This window comes from Cercospora kikuchii, assembly GCF_019650295.1.
Source record: "Cercospora kikuchii DNA, contig_00002, whole genome shotgun sequence".
In the NCBI taxonomy this organism is placed as follows: Eukaryota; Fungi; Ascomycota; class Dothideomycetes; order Mycosphaerellales; family Mycosphaerellaceae; genus Cercospora; species Cercospora kikuchii.
In genome coordinates, this window is record NW_025408583.1 from 4,125,720 (window position 1) to 4,142,613 (window position 16,894).

The 16,894-nt window shown below is 54.9% G+C and overlaps 7 protein-coding genes across 8 annotated transcripts; 5 read left to right on the top strand and 2 right to left on the bottom strand.

The window, feature by feature from the left end:
- Window positions 1-931: 931 nt before the first annotated feature.
- Window positions 932-4,068, top strand: CKM354_000384000 (uncharacterized protein; the record flags this gene model as incomplete). Of its 2 annotated transcripts, XM_044799057.1 has the most annotated exons (4): window positions 932-1,138; window positions 1,539-1,924; window positions 1,994-3,392; window positions 3,451-4,068. In XM_044799057.1, 4 exons carry the CDS (start codon window positions 932-934, stop codon window positions 4,066-4,068), a joined length of 2,610 nt encoding a protein of 869 aa, XP_044654992.1. The 2 variants fall into 2 exon arrangements, with proteins under 2 accessions (XP_044654992.1, XP_044654993.1); XM_044799058.1 differs by lacking the exon at window positions 932-1,138 and having other exon boundaries at window positions 1,470-1,924.
- Window positions 4,069-4,456: 388 nt separating this feature from the next.
- On the top strand, window positions 4,457-4,975 carry CKM354_000384100 (uncharacterized protein; the record flags this gene model as incomplete). The annotated part of the gene is made up of 1 exon (XM_044799059.1): window positions 4,457-4,975. One exon carries the CDS (start codon window positions 4,457-4,459, stop codon window positions 4,973-4,975), a length of 519 nt encoding a protein of 172 aa, XP_044654994.1.
- Window positions 4,976-7,289: 2,314 nt separating this feature from the next.
- On the top strand, window positions 7,290-8,142 carry CKM354_000384200 (uncharacterized protein; the record flags this gene model as incomplete). The annotated part of the gene is made up of 2 exons (XM_044799060.1): window positions 7,290-8,040; window positions 8,090-8,142. 2 exons carry the CDS (start codon window positions 7,290-7,292, stop codon window positions 8,140-8,142), a joined length of 804 nt encoding a protein of 267 aa, XP_044654995.1.
- A 456-nt stretch (window positions 8,143-8,598) lies between these two features.
- Window positions 8,599-9,186, top strand: CKM354_000384300 (uncharacterized protein; the record flags this gene model as incomplete). Its single annotated transcript, XM_044799061.1, has 1 exon — window positions 8,599-9,186. One exon carries the CDS (start codon window positions 8,599-8,601, stop codon window positions 9,184-9,186), a length of 588 nt encoding a protein of 195 aa, XP_044654996.1.
- An 89-nt stretch (window positions 9,187-9,275) lies between these two features.
- CKM354_000384400 (uncharacterized protein) lies at window positions 9,276-10,637 on the bottom strand (the record flags this gene model as incomplete). The annotated part of the gene is made up of 1 exon (XM_044799062.1): window positions 9,276-10,637. The coding sequence occupies one exon, from the start codon at window positions 10,635-10,637 to the stop codon at window positions 9,276-9,278; it is 1,362 nt and encodes a 453-aa protein (XP_044654997.1).
- A 548-nt stretch (window positions 10,638-11,185) lies between these two features.
- CKM354_000384500 (uncharacterized protein) lies at window positions 11,186-14,794 on the bottom strand (the record flags this gene model as incomplete). The annotated part of the gene is made up of 3 exons (XM_044799063.1): window positions 11,186-13,674; window positions 13,738-13,902; window positions 14,569-14,794. The coding sequence occupies 3 exons, from the start codon at window positions 14,792-14,794 to the stop codon at window positions 11,186-11,188; spliced, it is 2,880 nt and encodes a 959-aa protein (XP_044654998.1).
- Window positions 14,795-15,361: 567 nt separating this feature from the next.
- CKM354_000384600 (amino acid transporter YHC3) lies at window positions 15,362-16,763 on the top strand (the record flags this gene model as incomplete). The annotated part of the gene is made up of 2 exons (XM_044799064.1): window positions 15,362-15,473; window positions 15,535-16,763. 2 exons carry the CDS (start codon window positions 15,362-15,364, stop codon window positions 16,761-16,763), a joined length of 1,341 nt encoding a protein of 446 aa, XP_044654999.1.
- Between the last annotated feature and the right edge of the window lie 131 nt (window positions 16,764-16,894).

Here is a 16,894-nt window from a genome sequence, read left to right on the forward strand (position 1 = left end):
TGCACCAGGCCCCCTTATGCTGGCCTCTGTTGCACGGACTGCGGCATGCAGAGCAGTTGCCCAGCTCTCACGATTCAGACAACCATGTACCAGGATAAGCTGCGCGGCAGATGTCTGGAAGCTGTTGTCCACGTTTTCTGTGACAGATGCCCGTGAGCACGCGCCAGGCAGTTTCGACACGAAGCTGCCTGGCACTTCGTCCATCGAGCATCGGCTTTCAGAGGCGTCCAGGAAGCCTGATGGGGGCATGGACAGTGCACGCTGGGTTGGTGATTTTCGTTAGCTGCAAGCCGGATCGTCAGCCAGCATTGCGTCGCATCGCAGCGCATCGCACGGCTGTTCCTCGCGTACCTTCGCGCCGGCCGCGCTGTTGCGCAAGGGAGCTGCAGCAGCGAGCACTTCACCTCTTCACGCAATACCTGTGATCCAGCTGCTGAAGTGCCCAACGTGCGGCGAGTAATGCCATGCGCCCGGTGGAGCAGCGCGCACGAGTCAATGGGATGGAAAGACCTCCCCAGACGACGTGCGCCGCCGCCCGGCCGCCACTGAGCAACGCAGGACCAAACTCTGTTCTGCTCCCTTCGTGTGCGGAAAGCGTCGCTACTGGCCACCGTGGTGCTCGCAGTGGCACTTGCGCAGGCCGCGGCTCTAGTCGGTCAACGGTCGCCTCGCTCCACGCAGGAACGCGGTGCTCTGGCCGCAGATCTGCGTGAGCGAGCAACGGTGCACGCCCACCATGCAGCTGGACGCAGCAGCAAGGAGGATCGATCACTCGCCGTGGGTTACGAGACGCCCAGATATAGAGCAATGGCCAACCCTGCAGGCGGGCGTTGCGCGAGACCTTGTCGCATCTTTTCCTGCTGCTCTGCATTATCGGCCCTGTCAGCCTCGAACCGGACCACCGACCCAACGGGACATGCTCGAATGACCGATGCACTCCTCGCGCGCCTCGGTGACGCAGCAAGTCCTGCCTCTGCCGTTAATACTCGGCCGGAACGAGAGCAGCGCTTCGAAGGCGTCGTCCAGCACCAAACGCGATTCCGCCATCGGCCTGGGAGGCTTCGTCCGCAAGATATCCTTGAAACGACCAACTTCGCAGTCGCCGAGTCACGAAACGATGGCTCCGGTCTACAGATTGGTAAGATACGTCACCATCTTCGCTGTCCTCAGCCTTGCCTATACGAGACTCGACTAGCCCACGCGGCACTCTATTTCACTTTCTGCTGTGCGACCCAGCCGTACACACCATCCGTCATCCTCCACTGCTCCGATCGAGTTTCATCACCACCCCAGTCGCCGTCCGAGATATACTTCTCGCAGCTGCATGGGCACCAAAGCAGCTGTGTCGCGTCCGGGATCGATTTCAGCCGCTTGCGCGAGCGATAACTCATCACTTTCCTGCTGCGTTCCTGCATATTTGGACCGCACTCCCCGCACCACCGATTTCCAACGCTTGCGCACAAGCGCCAATGCCTTTCAAACCGACGCGCGAGATTCGTCTAAAGGCGTTCAGTTCCGCTTACGAGTATGTGAAACAGTACCCGCAACAGTCGTCCAGCGGTCGGCGAGAACTGCGCGCAATGGAGAAGGAGAACCAGAAGGATCGCCCGCAGGCCGGCACATCGCTCTCTCGCGACCGCAGCAAGATGAACAGTGTCGACACTGTTGACACTGCCATCTATTCACCCGCAGTACTCAACGACCTGGCCAATGGCACCACCAGCCAGGATGCTGGGCACGCGCGACGTTCGCTGGCACGGAGCTCGACTCAGTCAGACGGCACTGCAGCGCAATCAAAGAGCATTCACAGCGTCGACACCGATTTGCCACAATCGCCAAACTTCGATATGGACGACGCGCCTGGCATGGCCGCCGCGCCAGCTGAGCTCAGTAAACGAGGCATCCATATCCCCACCAGAACCAGGTATGTCCCTGCATGTATAGTAACAAGTAACTGACGAGGCGCACATTGTGCTGATACCCTGCGATGTAGCAGCAGTAATGACAAATCGACCATTGTACAGCCATTCCAACCTACGCCGGCGAAGCCATCGACATGGCAAGATGCAAATCACGAAGTCGTCCCACCTTCGCCCGACACCCCAGACGAGCCAGTGTATGAAGCCGGGGCACGTAGCAGTGCAGGCTCGATGTTCTCACAGGAAACAGCCGCGACATCAGTTCACACCCTTCCGCCCCTGCAAACCAAAGGACCCGACAATGCCGATCCCACGTATTTGGAGCCGGTGATGGAAGACGATCCGAGATCGTGGGATCTCGTGGCACCTATTGAAGAAGGCCAAGAAGAAGAGCAATACGGTCTTGAGAAGCGGGCAGATCAATTGTTCAGCGCTGAGCATCTAAGGATTATCTTTGAAGACCCGCGCCTGCTTCTCAGATTCACGGGGTATTTGAACTCACACCGACCGCAAAGCATTCCTGTATTGATATATTACCTGGATGCCCTGAAGGCCTTGAGAGCGATCAATTACGCCAACGCAATATCGGAAGCGTTAGAACCAATCAAGGGCCAGAGCTTCACTGACGAGCCTTCGAAGCCAACACTCAATGCCACACTGGAAGAGAAGGCAAATCGCGCATTCGAATCGCTGGTGCAAGAAGATCTCCCTGCTTACATTGCACACATCTGGACTCAAGTCGTGAGTGTCAGCATACAGCGAAGAATCACCGGCACACTGGCTCCGCATCTCAGAGAGGCAAGCGAAGGACTCGCCGAGGTCTTTTGCCTTACAGATCCAAGTCGAGCGGACAATCCTATCGTGTTCGCCTCAGAGGAATTTACGAGAACAACGCAATACGGAATGAACTACGTGATCGGCAGGAATTGTCGGTTCTTGCAAGGGCCCAGGTCTTCGCCGCATGCAGTTCGCAGATTGGCCATTGCAAATGCAAATGGCAAAGAGCACGTTGAGGTATTCGTGAATTATCGAAGAGATGGCAGCCCGTTCATGAATCTGCTAATGACCGCGCCTCTGATGGACAGCCGCGGAAAAATCCGATACTACATCGGTGCTCAAGTGGACGTGTCTGGGCTGATCAAGGACTGCAGCGAAATGGAGGGGCTTGTACATTTACTAGAAAAGGAGCAAGCCGAACGCGAAGGCCAAGAAGTTGAGGAAGAGCACAAGGACGAGTTTCAAGAGCTCAGCGAAATGTTCAACGGCGCTGAGCTTGACACAGTGCGCAAATGTGGTGGCCGCATGCACAAAGAATACGTGGATGACAGCGATCGCGAGAGCATACATCGTCCTCGTCTGCTGCTCAAAGACCCTAGCCAGGAAGAAGTGGAAAAGAAGCGCAGCATGTCCAGCGAAGGCTCCTCGGCTCTGAAGGAACGTCTGAATGGCAAGCTGGAAGGAGTGTATCAGAACGTAAGTTGGCAATATCAGCGGGTATTGATTCTGGTCCATGAGCTGACATGTCTGACAGTATTTACTCATCCGACCTGCTCCCTCATTGCGAATTCTCTTTACCTCGCCGTCACTGCGAGTGCCAGGAATCCTGCAGTCTCCATTCCTAAACCGCATTGGCGGCTCAAGTCGCGTTCGTTCAGACTTAGCAGCTGCTCTGGGTGAAGGTCGTGGTGTAACAGCCAAGATCAGATGGCTCACCCGACCCGATGAAGCTGGTGAAGGAGAAGGTCGTCCACGCTGGATACATTGCACCCCGCTTCTTGGCCATTCTGGCGCTGTCGGTGTTTGGATGGTGGTCCTTGTCGATGAGGAGGGATCATTACCCGGCGGTTCATCCGGTCGACGCTTTAGGCAAGCGCCACCAGTTTCGTCAAACATCGGCGGAAAGGAATGGGACTCGACAAGTGCACGCGAACGACGGCAGCAAAACGCATACGATAAGAGCGATGTGCGAAGAGGCGCTGCTGGCAAAGCTGATTTCCATCGACCAGCGAGTCGAAGTGGCATCCATAGCTCGGCGGCGAGCGTGACCCATCTTGCGAGCCCAACTCGCGCCAGGGAACGAGGCGGACCTGAGCCACATCATCTGACAAGCGCGTCTGCCAGCGAGTTTTCTTTCAACCTGCGAGGATGATAGGAATGGACATGGAGAACGAAGTAACGTTTTGGAATCTCTTTGAGTCGATGAGGCGTTCTTTTGGTCTGAAGGCAAAGCGGCGCAAGCCAGCTTCTGGAGCATGTATTATATTATACCCCAAGTTGCGCATTGCAGACGGTTCGTGTAAGAAGAGAAAGTGAAATAATGTATCTTTCGAACACTTCGAGTTTCTGGCATCTCTCGCACAGTCTCGGCTACTTCTCGGGTGGCTTCCCCGAAATCTGACAGATCACTTCACACTGTCGTCACTACACCAACCACAATATCGAGAAGTACACAAACATGATCAGATAAATTGCTCCGAATTTGAAAACGGGAAGCAACAGAACCGGCAGATTGAGTACTATCGAGCCTGCAAGACAAGATGGCTGACGCCACACCCACGATTGGAGAACACGTCCACGCGAAACCAGCCCAAGATTCCCGCCTGACAAGCACGAAATCTAATATTAAATACCTCTTCGATCCCAAGAATGCTTCCCACCAGCCCTCTCAATTCCGCACACGAGCTCTGCTTCGCAGCTTGCGATACGTCACCATCTTCACATTCTGGCGTTTGGTCCGTTATGCCAAATATGCAGCTGTAGGGGCAATTACAGCTGCGTTGGCCACTACTGCTATCGGATCAGTGGTCAGTGGTATGGGGTTTGTTGTCGCACCTACGGGGATCGTGGGCGGCGCGACGATGGGCTTGGTCTGGGCTGTGGCGAAGTTTGGGTGGCGGAGAGTTTGGAGAGATGGCAAGAAGAGAGGTGAGACAGACGGGCATGGCGACGCGAGGAGGGACGAGAGGGAGGATGCGGAGGGAGTGGATGATTTGGGTCGTGGGGAGAGGAGGGTTATGGAGGTTAGGACGCCAGGGGCGAGGGTTGAACCTTGGTGAGCAAAGGAGTGAAGTTCGTATTAACTTCAATCGATTCTGCTATATTTCGAACTGCAAGTGGGGAGTAATCACCTCTTGTGAGACGTTGCCGCTGATCACTGCATCTTGCAATCGTCGGGTGCAACTCCCTAAAGGTAACAGTAGACACAGAATCTTCCAAGGTCGCCGACGTTGTTTCCCTCGAATTATTCTTGCTAACAAGCGGCTATATAAATCCTACTCGCCGCCCTCACATCAATTCCAATTCTGGCTCCATGGTGCAGTGGCCAGCACGTCCAGTATCAAGGAGAGTCTGCGAGGAGAACGTGGTTCTGCCTGGGATTCGTTGGGACCATACTCATGCCTTGTGAAGGATGGAGTGATGACTGGAAAACCCACGTTCGATTCGTGGTGGAGGTATTCTTTTTTGCCTCTTTTTGTAATGCTGCCGCACTCGTTTGTACCGAGTAGGTGAAGTGAGCGTCCTTTGTTACATCGCCAAGCTACTGGAATGGAACATTGGCCGTCTTCTTTTGCACCGGATGAAATTTGTGTTGTCATTTCCAGCATCTTCGTTACGTATACGAGGCATTCCTTGCACCATTGGACGAGTCGTTTGTTGGCGACTATCAGAATGATCTACTTTCTTATGGCATTTCACTTCACCACTGTTCAATGACTCAATTTCTCTTTACTTCACGGGTACAACTACCTAGCTACACATTCGCTCACGTTGAAACTAAGCATAACAATGGCTTCGTGGTGCAATGGTCAAGCACATCCAGCTCTGGTGAGGACGAACACTTTCAGTGGATCTTCCGCCTCGCTCGGCCGGTTGTAACGACCCGCAAGGGCGCATGGAAGATCTACGTTCGATTCGTAGCGAGGTCAACTTTTGTCGCGGGGCTGCGTTATTCTTCGCTATCGACGGCTACCTCAAAGCAACCGAGCAGGACAGAGCAAAAGAGCAACGTAGCTATGGTCTTCTTTCCCTTTGGCTTGCATGTGGGTCAACACTCTTTCTTTTGTCTCTCATCTCCCAAACGATAATCCTCGAGACTGAGCACTTCACCTCCTCCTTTGCTTTGAGCCTATACATTTGCTCATGTGGAATTCAGATACAACAACGGTTCCGTAGTGCAGTGGTAAGCACGTTCAGCATCAATGAGGGAGAGTGTGTCGTTCGCCCTGCAAAGGGCCTTCGGCTTAGCGTCGCCGACAGTCCCTCGTGGGCTGTCGATATGGCAGTGGTCTGTTTGCCCCCTGGGCTCCAGACATTGCAATCCCGGCTGTAGCATCTGCAAAGGTGTCTGGAAGGCCCACGTTCAATTTGTGGCGGAATCGCTCATGTTTTTGCTCCATCGTCAAGCTAGTAAGATGGCGATCTTTCCGCAATGGCTGCCTCTTGCTCACTGGCGATTGCCAGTGTCGGTCACTTCACATCCGGTCAATTCATCCTCCAAATCTGATCGCACACAGCTTAGTAAATTCGCGCATGCCCTCCGAAAGCTCGGCATGATTCACTTCTCGCAGCTTTTTGATCAAATCGAGACCTTGCTTATCAGCTTTCACTTGCGTCCACGGGCCATGTTGTCTCTCATCGACAGGCAGCTCGTCCGCGATATTACCACGTCCGCCCTGATAGCCGCCTCTGAAACCTCCGCGGCCTCGTCCGCCGCGGCCCCTGAATGCCTTGGGTCGCTGAGGAGCGCTGCCATCGTCAAACCATTTCTGCTTTCCCCGGGTGTAAGCTTCCTCTGGGCCGGGCTCTATCGTGATGCCATAAACGAGCTGGATCTGATATCGAAGATAAGGATATCTGGTCAAAAGCCGCCTTAATTCTGCATCGTTCTCGAAGCCGTCGAACTTGGAATTTTCATATGATTTCGACTTGTCATCTTGATGAACGTGCCTCTCCTGGGCTGCCGACTGTTGTGAGACCGATACAGCGGTGGAAGCCGGATTCGTCGACGCTTCGTCCTCGTGTACCGGCTTGTGAATTTTATTACATGCGACCGAGCAGCTGCTGAACTGTTAGTGATGCTCGATCTGTAATGAGTCAGTTGATCCTACTATCTTGTCTCGCATTTTGGACATCGATATTTCGACTCAGCCTCGTGGCATACGCCACATATTGCAGGCATCGCTGCAGTTCCGTTGTTGGTGATGCATGGAATTCTAGACTGGGGGTATGCAAGCGAGTTGCATGTGATGGAAGAAAAGTGGAGAGGAAGGAAAGGAAAGCGGAACCGAGAAGTGGACAGTGCGGACTCCCGCGCATCATCATCGACTGGACTTGAACTTTTGACAGAGCGAGACACAACACCATCACACAATGGCGCCTCCACGATACAGGAGCTTGCTGGACCTAGCGACGCGACGAGGGCAATGGCTGTGCTCGACATGCACAAGATCTGCCAGACGATCGCAGTGGAATGCGCAGACGATTCGAAGCATCCAGACCTCCCAAAAGTCTGCGCAGTCGACACGGCCTGGTGCTGTTCCTAGCATGGAGCAGATGCGCAAGCCTTTCGAAAAGAAGAACGCGAACACTCTCTACTATACGCTATCGATCATTCTCGGGACTGTCGCGCTCAGCTACGGCAGCGTGCCGTTATACAAGACGATATGCCAGCAGACTGGATGGGGAGGACAGCCTATCAAGTCCTCGGCGCATTCGGGGCCTCTCACCGATGATGATGATGTGGCATCCAGATTGACACCGGTCACATCCTCCCGACGATTGCGCATCACCTTTGCAGGGTCAACATCAGATATCTTGCCCTGGAAGTTCACACCCCAGCAGAGGGAAGTAAGAGTGTTGCCTGGAGAGACAGCTTTGGCATTCTACACAGCTACCAATAATAGCAAGGATGAGGATATTATTGGGGTTGCCACATACAGTGTGACACCTGCGCAGGTCGCGCCATACTTTAGCAAGATACAATGCTTCTGCTTTGAAGAACAACGTCTGAACAAGGGAGAGACCGTGGATATGCCGGTGTTCTTCTACATTGATCCGGATTTCCTCAAAGATCCTACAATGAAAAACATCGATACCATCACTTTGAACTATACTTTCTTCAGTAAGTGGTTTTTGCCCCAGAATGGGCCTCACGCTAATTCTCTATGCAGAAGCAAAATATGATAAAGACGGACATTTGGCGCCAGTGCCAATGCCATATTGAAATCGTAAATGTATACACATACAGCAGATAAATTGTACAATAAGTCCCAGACTTCTATCACACCTCTGTGCTTAAGGCGAAAAGCGTCAAGTCCCGAAGTTTTGCAAGATACCTGCTCAGACAGCCAAGAGCCAAAGAGTCCATTATAGTGTCAGCACAAGAAACATAGCCTGCCTACCTGGGCTGTTACACCAATGATCGCTATTCGGAGAGCGACCGCCTTTCCGGCCCAGAAACGAGCTACCCCACCCTGACAGCCATCTCCCGGTTGATCCCCAATGCTTCAAAGGCTCCCCAAATCCCGACCCGCGTCAAAAGCTCAAGTGCTCGCACAGAAGCTCCAAAGATTACAAAACAGCCAACCCCTCTCACGAAAAGCCGAAAGCAATACACAAGCTCAAATTGCCTCAAAAGACCTCAAGCCATCACGTAAACAACTCACGATCAACACCCACAATGGCAGACGACCGCAAACCCACCCCAAACCAACTCGCCACCGACCTTCCGGGTCCAACGACCTACCTCACAGGCCACGACCAGAACACCGGCAAAGCCATCATCCACGCCAGCAACCCCGTAAACTGGGCCAAATTCGAAGATGACAAACTTGCCATGTCAGTAGGCTTCACCACCCAATTTCCCGCAGACCTGAACAACGACGCCGACGTCACAGCCCACCAAGAGAAAATCTCCTCGGGCAAGCTAGGTCTCGTATCCGGCGGTGGAACAGTTCTGCGCTATGTGGATTTCGCTCCGGATTACGAGTGTATGATGCATAGGACACAATCGGTGGATTATGGGATTGTGATTGAGGGTACAATTGAGAGCGTGTTGGATTCTGGGGAAGTGCAGGTTATGAAGAGGGGGGACGTCATGGTGCAGAGGGCTACGATGCATGCTTGGAGGAATCCGAGTAAGACGGAGTGGGCGAGGATGATTTTTGTGTTGCAGGACTGTAAGCCGTTGTTTGTCAAGGGGGAGAGGTTTGGAGAGGATTTGGGGAGAGGAACGGAGGGGCTGCCGAGCAGTGGGAATGATGTTTAGATGGGCGAGGTAGTACGAAGAAAGCCCTGTTCACGGCTCGGCGATCACAGTCGCTCTTTGGCTTCTACTCTCAGATCTGCCACAATATCCTACAGCCTGTCTGCTAAACTCACGTTTCCCGCCTCATCCCTCGTCTTTCCCAGATTTCTCCACCTCTCCTTCTTTCCCGTCTTCTCATTGATCACCTTCGCCTTCTTCTCACTATTAGGATCTTCCCACTTCTTCCTCCCCTCTAACTTCGGATTTGGCACGCCATGCAACACTCTCCATTTCTTCGGCGGCTTCATCCCATGTACCTCACTCATTTCCCGCCACTTCTTCACACCCCTCTTCTCCCATCTCTCCCTCCTCTCCTCAACCTCTTCGGGAGTGGGTTTCCATTTACTCTTCAAAATCCTCCGGATTGCTTCCGGCGTGACCTCGAAATGCTGAGAGAGCATTTCCGTGGTGTATGTCCCAGGATCGCTGGCATGTAACGCGCGAATCCCGTCGAGAGAATCCGGAGAGAGACGTTTACGCGGAGCCCACGCTTTCTCGCCGAATTTCTTTTGGAGGGCAGATTTATCGCGTTGCCAGATTTCGAGCTTTTTCTTTTTGGATGCTTCGGCGTCGGAAACCGCACGACGTTCGCTCTCTAGCTTCTGTGCTGCGAGTTGTTGGGACCTGCGTTTCTTGTCGGCCGATTTGGCGGCCAGTTTTTCAGCGTGCGATTGTTGGGCTTGGATGATGGAGGGACCTCCTAGATCGCTGTCGAGTTTAGCGAGGACAGATTGGACTTGATCAGTCTCGTTCTCCTCTTCGTGGTGCTCCTCGTCCTGTGCTGTTTGCTGGGTCGAGGTCATCGCAGCTTGCTTCGCCTTGCTTTTCAACAGCAGTGGCGCCTTGCTCTGATCGAGCTTGCCCTCTGCCAGTCTCCTCTCTTTGCGAGCCTTTCTAGCTTCCGAGATCGGTTTTCCACTCTTTTCGTTCTTGCGAGGCACTCCGTTCTGCTCGCGAGCAGATCGTTTCTGTTCCACTGGCTTAACCCATTCAGGTGTCGGCCCAGTGGGCTCTTGTGCATTTCCAACGTCCTTCTCTGCAATCTTCGGCACTGTCGTGACGCCACCTTCGCCTTGTAGAATGGCAGGTCTCCCCAAATCTTCCTGTTGAGTCTCAGTGTGCGCCGATTCTTCTATGGCCACTTCTCCGCCTTGCTCTTTCTCGGCCACCACTCTGATCTTCCCAGCGTCCTGCGCTTCGATTATCTTCGGCTTCTCTGCCGTCTCGAATGGTATGAAGCCATCTTCGGTCGCGCTTATCTTCGTTGTCTCATGTTGGCGCAAGGACAGCCGCGTGCTGATGGACCGACATCGTTCAAAGTATAGCTGTGCCCGCTGGCGACGTAAGTGAAGACCAGAAAGATCCCGGACGACCAATTCCAGTGCTCTCGTTGAACATCTACACGCTTGCATCTTTTGTACTGGTGCATGGGACGAAACATTAAAGGGTGGTTCGGAAAAGAGAGGGCATCTGGAAGCGGGTAGGCGGGATTAGTCATTGACTACTACATATAAGTGAGCAACTAAGTGACGACCAGCAGTCTGTACAATCCGATGTTCATTATCATAATAATATATCTTCTATAACACATGCTTGCCGTCATGCTGGTCATACAGGAATGCCACGGCATCAATCGTTGGCCGTCATCCCTCTCTTGCAGGACTTCTCGTCGCTGTTCACTCTATGCTGTCCCTTGAACTGTCTTTCGTCCCGTAAGCAGCTGAGCTTGTACAACTACTCCACTGCATGAAAGCTCCCTGAGCAGTGTTCCCTGTGGATTCATTCGTCACAGAAGCCCCGCGCGGGACGCACAGTTGCCGATGAGTACTGCCACATCCTCGATGGAGAGTGGTAAGTTTGCATGCGCGCATCTCCACGGCTGCTGCAGAGGCTTTGGCGACTCCTCTTTCTGCCTAAACGGAATGGCACTCTTCGCTTTTCACATCGCACCCTTCGAATCCTATGCGCCGACTCGCACGGTGCCTGACCCGCCACTGGCAAATAGTAGAAGCCCAGCTGCGGCTTCCCTCCTTGCAGCCTCTTCCATAGCGATTCTCTTCTTCCTCGCAGCCCCGCTGCGATCCACGAAGCGATTTGCTGGCCCTTCATCCACAAATTCTATGCTGTGTATCATATATGACATACCGTCATGCTTCTTCTTCCACTCTCGTGAAGCCACATGATGTTGAGTTGTGGCAGCATACGAGTCGAGCGGAGGAAGAATCAGTACAGTGATATGAGCATCGTGACCATCTGGGACCTTGACCGGTTTGGGGGGTCGTTCCACCAGTGACAAAGGCATTCCGTCTCCGTTGGTCTGCCCTGGGGTCTCATCGAAAAGCTCTCGTATATCGTCATTGAGTTCACCCCAATCGCCTTTCAGCCAGCCAGAGTGGATCGCTGCTGCAACGACGTCCGAATCATCCGTATAAATCTCGGTCCCCCATAGTTGCCGCCGTTTGCAGATTTCTTCCAGACTATGATTACCGTTCGACTCGCCATCCACGGAGTTCAAGTAGTACCTTGGAACACGAACAGTGTAAGTGGAATTTTCGTGGCCTGTGAACACCGGTATTGGCTTCATCTTGCTACTGTATTTGATCTTGGCATCGGCTGGAGTGTCCACGGCAGGCGGAGTAGATAGCTCGGTCGTGTACAAATGCGATCCAAGATGCTTGCGTGGCTTGCTCGCAACCTCGTCGAGCACTTTTTTGTTGTCAACAGTCAATGTTGGTTTCCGCGGCATCGGCATCGCTCTAGGTGGGTGATGGTGATGGTGGCCTACGGGATGTGCATGGTGGTGGTGATGATGATGCGCTTGGTTAGCCATCGGATTCACGTGTGGAAGTGGGTTTGATGGATGCCGGACAGCATGGGAACCATTACTGGCCTCCGCGTTTTCGTGATGATGGTAATGATGGTGGTGGGGGTGAACGTGATGATGGTGATGATGATTCTGAGCGGCGGTCTTCGGCTTTTTGTTTCCGCGCTGAGCGTCGGGCGTGTTTCTGCCTTCAGCTTCTTCGAGTTCGTCTCTCGATCTTCGACCATTGTTGCGACGACCCAACCTAGAACCGGCCTTGCCTCGGCCCTTATGAACATCCACTTCTGCACTTCGCCTGAGGTCGCCCCCGTCCAACATTCGAGCGGCGGGACTCATGCGTGTGGGTGTGCTGGCTCCATTGGCAGGGTGTCCGGGGTGAGGTGTACTGCCGACACCAGATCCCAGCCCGGAGAACATGCGGCCAAACTCCATCTTAATCCCCGGATTGTCGCCGCCAGGACCCACGTGTCTAGGCTGTGCGCCCTGCACAGCTTGTGGGAGTGGCGAGTTACGTCCTCTCCGATCCAACTCTGGACTAATATTGAGGATGCCTTTGCGGAGAGAGCCCTCGCTTTCCTTGCGGTGCTGCTCTCGTTGCAAAGCCTCCATTCTCTGATGCTCTTCAAGGGTCATGGGTCGTTCCGTGAATCCGTTCCGTGGTCTGTCATATCCATGTAAGTCTCCGGGAGGTGGTGATGGCCGTGAAAATTGCCGCCGCATCTCTTGCGCCCGCCCTTCAATGGATTCCCTCAGAGGCTCCACTATTGGGTGCGATGTAGGCGGATATGCTGGTCGGAACAAGGGCGCTGCGTCTTCCCTTGGCGGACCTCCAAAAGGTCCTCCTGCAGACGGCGTATACCGTGGCGGAGCAGGTGCGCCTCTGTCGCGCTCTGTTTGCGGGCTGTTGAATACTGATCGCTCCTGTGGATGCGAGGTCACACCATTGTGGTAAGGTTGTCGCTCCGGCCGAAACGGTGGCTCGCTGCGTGCAGGGGGCTGTGGATCGCCCAGAGGTCGAAAACTCGTGGCCCTGCCTCCAAACATGCTTTCACGATGTGCTGCCTCCTCCAACCCACGTAAACGATCCGCTTCAGCTGGCTGACTGCTCGGCCTTGCAGGCGCGCCATGTCCATTTAAATGTTGTGTAGGCTCCTGCGCATGAGGAGGGAAGGCCCTAAAACCATGCGCCGGCTCGCGGCGGAATTGTGGAGAGCCAAAAATACCGTCTCTTCGTGGCTCTGATCCCATGCGTGCAGGTTCTCCAAATGTTCTCAACGGGCTGTGTCGCCTCATTCCGCGATCGCCACTTTCGCGCATACTCGACGATCTGGCCCTTCCTGGCGATGGGGGTTGCATTGGCCGAGGGGTTGAAGATGGGCCATTTGCAGAGCCATGGGGCGAACCGGGCGGCTTGCGCTCGTCGCTACCACCTAGAATGGCCGATATTGACATTCCAGGGCGATGATGTGAGCTCGATAGGTCGCGAATACCAGTAAATGGTGACGCAGTGGGAGGCCCTCGAGGCGCAGAAGTTAGATGAGACGAAGGGGCGTTTTGCGGCGAGGAAGGTGGAGGCATCGCTCGGGTTGGGTATGACGGAGGCGGTGGTAACGATTCCAGCGGCGCTGATACGATGTCTTTAGTATTGAGTTCGTAGTTTTGCGACAGATGCGACAGCTTCTGCTCACCTCCATACTGCGGGCTCCCCGCATTGCCCAATGACCGTCTTCGCGATTGATCGTAGGGAGGTGGCATCGGCATGGCACTCAGAGGGGCGGGGTGCGCCGACTGGCTGGGTGGAGGGGGCGGCGGAGGTGCGTGATCGAGCGGTGAGTGCTGTTGCGAAGTATTACCTGGAAAGCGCAAAACGCGCAGAGTTAGCCGAGTCGAGATCGTCTGAGCTCATAGCTGTGTTTGAGTTCGCTAGCTGCATGAGTGGGGCTGGTTCCTCGCTTGTGGCCCGAAACCCTGCTAGAGACACAGACACAGGCCTTGGTTCTCTGTTGTCACCCACGAAACATGTAGCCGGTCCTGAAAGCGTATTGTGCGTGTGAAACACAACGGCAGACCGCTCTCCACGTTTCTGATGCCCGATAGACGCGTCGCCCGGCGGCTGCCATCGCACACGCAGCTGGTGTTGAGAGAGCTCTGCTGTGATGATGCATGCAGCCCAGTTCTTCTGGCGAGCTGTCCCAGCAGCAGAGCTGTTGCCGGCGCTAGGGCAAAGCATGGTGCGCGTGCCCCTGCTCCCCAAACGGTGTTCGCTGCAGCTCTTGGTCATGGCCACACCGATGTGGCATCATCACAGCAGGGAGCTGTCGGGAATGTGTAGCCTCGCCGTGGTTCTGCTGACCGCATCACGAGGCGATCGAGGGTTCCGGGCAGAGTCCAAGCATACTTGATGACAGCACCGTACCAGAGCTGGTAGCTGCGAGTTGCTTGCGCATCGTCTCCGCCGGCCAGCTGTCATATGCCCATGCTTCTTCCGACGTTGTGCTGAGAGATATTGAATCACGTACCTTGCGTCGGCTGCCATGCTCTTGACGACAGTCCTGCACTGCCTCGTCGGTCTCCACCGGGCATGAACGGATCCCTATTCGCATGAAAAGGGTCGGAGTAGGGGATTTGCATCGGAGGTTGAGCGGTCGACGGCATGTATGGCGATGGGTGACTCGAAGACGATGTCGTCGGCGGATGTTGTCCTGGCAGGCGCTCGCCCGCACGGCCATACGATGTGCGTTCCATGCTGTCCTTTTCCTGTCGACCTCTTTTCTTTTTCGGGATTGTGTCAAGCGACACGTTGTTGACGCCGTCGTGTGCTCGCGTGGCTCGTGTGGACTGGACTGCGAGGGTGGGAAGAGGGCATGCTGTGCCCGCAACACGTCCGGCGCATACCTCAACACGGCCACATGGTCGAAAGTATGCTGCGTAGAAGTGGTGGTGTGTGCAAAGGGCGGTCGCAAGGCAGCTGCAAGCCGTCGACGAGTCGTCAGGGAAAAGAGACAGCGGACGGGGAAGTGGGTTGTGGATGCGCGCAGCGCAGGAGAGCAGCCATGGCCGCCCATGATCGGCGTTCCTGGGCAAACGCTCGCTCGCTGCACCCTTGCTCCCTGCGAATGTGCCGACGGGCGGGAAGCTGGCGGCATCGTGGATTGGCCCAGAATTGCATGTGAACACTCGCGCCAGCTGACCTCATCGCGTTTGCTGCTGCGGCCGGCCTCCAGTCTGTCGAGTGTCGGACATCTCACGAACCCGTCCGACGACGCTCCTGTCGGTGTGCACGTTGTCGGCGGCGGCTTTTGCAGCGCGACCATGCTCCCCATGCCTGGCGCGCCGAGTTCGTCGTGGCAGTTGACCAAGGCCCGTCTGGCGGCAAAGTTCGAGGGTGCTTCGGCGCGCGTGTGCATCGCCTTCTGGTTGTTCGGTGAGTCCACATGCGCATGCGGCAACGGTGTTGGGGATACCGCAGAGCTAATGCTGCACAGGCCTGATCAACAACATCTTCTATGTCATCATCCTAACCGCCGCGCTCGACCTCGTCGGCCCGTCCATCCCCAAGGCCACGGTGCTGCTCAGCTGTATCATCCCAGGCCTCGCGACCAAGATCGTAACGCCCTACTTCATCCATCTCGTCCCATACCACCTCCGCATCATCGTCTTCGTAGGCCTTGCAACATGTGGCATGCTGGCCGTGGCACTGTCGCCCAGCACGACAGATGCGAGCAGCATCAGTAGCAAGATCGCGGGCATCGTGCTAGCCAACATCAGCTCTGGTGCCGGGGAAGTCAACTTCCTCGCCTTGACGCATTTCTATGGACCCTTCAGTCTGGCAAGCTGGAGCTCCGGCACGGGCGCAGCAGGTCTGGTGGGAGCAGGAGCGTACACTTTGGCAACCACGACCCTGGGCTTCAGCGTCCACGCGACATTGCTGTCCAGCTGCGTCTTGGGCTTTGCCATGCTGGGATCCTACTTCCTGCTCTTACCCCTAAGCCCGCTCAAGGTCACACACCGCAAGGAATCTCAATACCAGCGCGTAGCAGCAGAAGAGGAGGATGCAGATGTCGACACGTCACAAACGGGTTTGCTGGAACAGCCAGGTGCCAGGCCTTCCTCGCCAGCATATGGTCACCGCGCGAGTTGGCTATCGAAGGGCCTTGCCGATCTCAGGTCCAAGTTGATCCGTGCCCAAAGCCTGGTAATTCCGTACATGCTGCCACTGTTCTTGGTCTATCTAGCAGAATACACTATCAACCAAGGCGTGGCGCCCACGCTTCTGTTTCGACTTGACGAATCGCCATTCAAAGAGTATCGAGAGTTCTATCCCACATATGGCACGATCTATCAGCTCGGCGTCTTCATCTCGCGGTCGTCATTACCCTTCATCCGGATTCGGAGCTTGTACATCCCGACATGGCTACAAGTCCTCAACCTCGTTGCTCTGACAGCACAAGCGTTGTGGCCTTTCATTCCGACTGTCTGGTTCATATTCGCCATCATTCTGTGGGAAGGACTTCTCGGCGGTCTGGTCTATGTCAGCACCTTCGCTGCGGTGCGTGAGGACGTCTCGGAAGACGAGAGGGAGTTCTCTTTGGGCGCCGTATCAGTGTCAGATAGCGCGGGCATATTCTGTGCGGGCATCCTCGGAGCCGGTATGGAGACGGCACTCTGTCAATGGCAAGTCAGCCATGGCAGAGACTGGTGTAGGCAACGCTGAAGCTTGACCATTACGAAGTTCACGTTATCGGGCTCCCATGTGTCACGATCGCTACTTGCACGGGCATGCTTGGTGCGGAGCCCTGTTGACATTGCTGCACGACGAACAATGCCACCCGACCAAAAGGATAT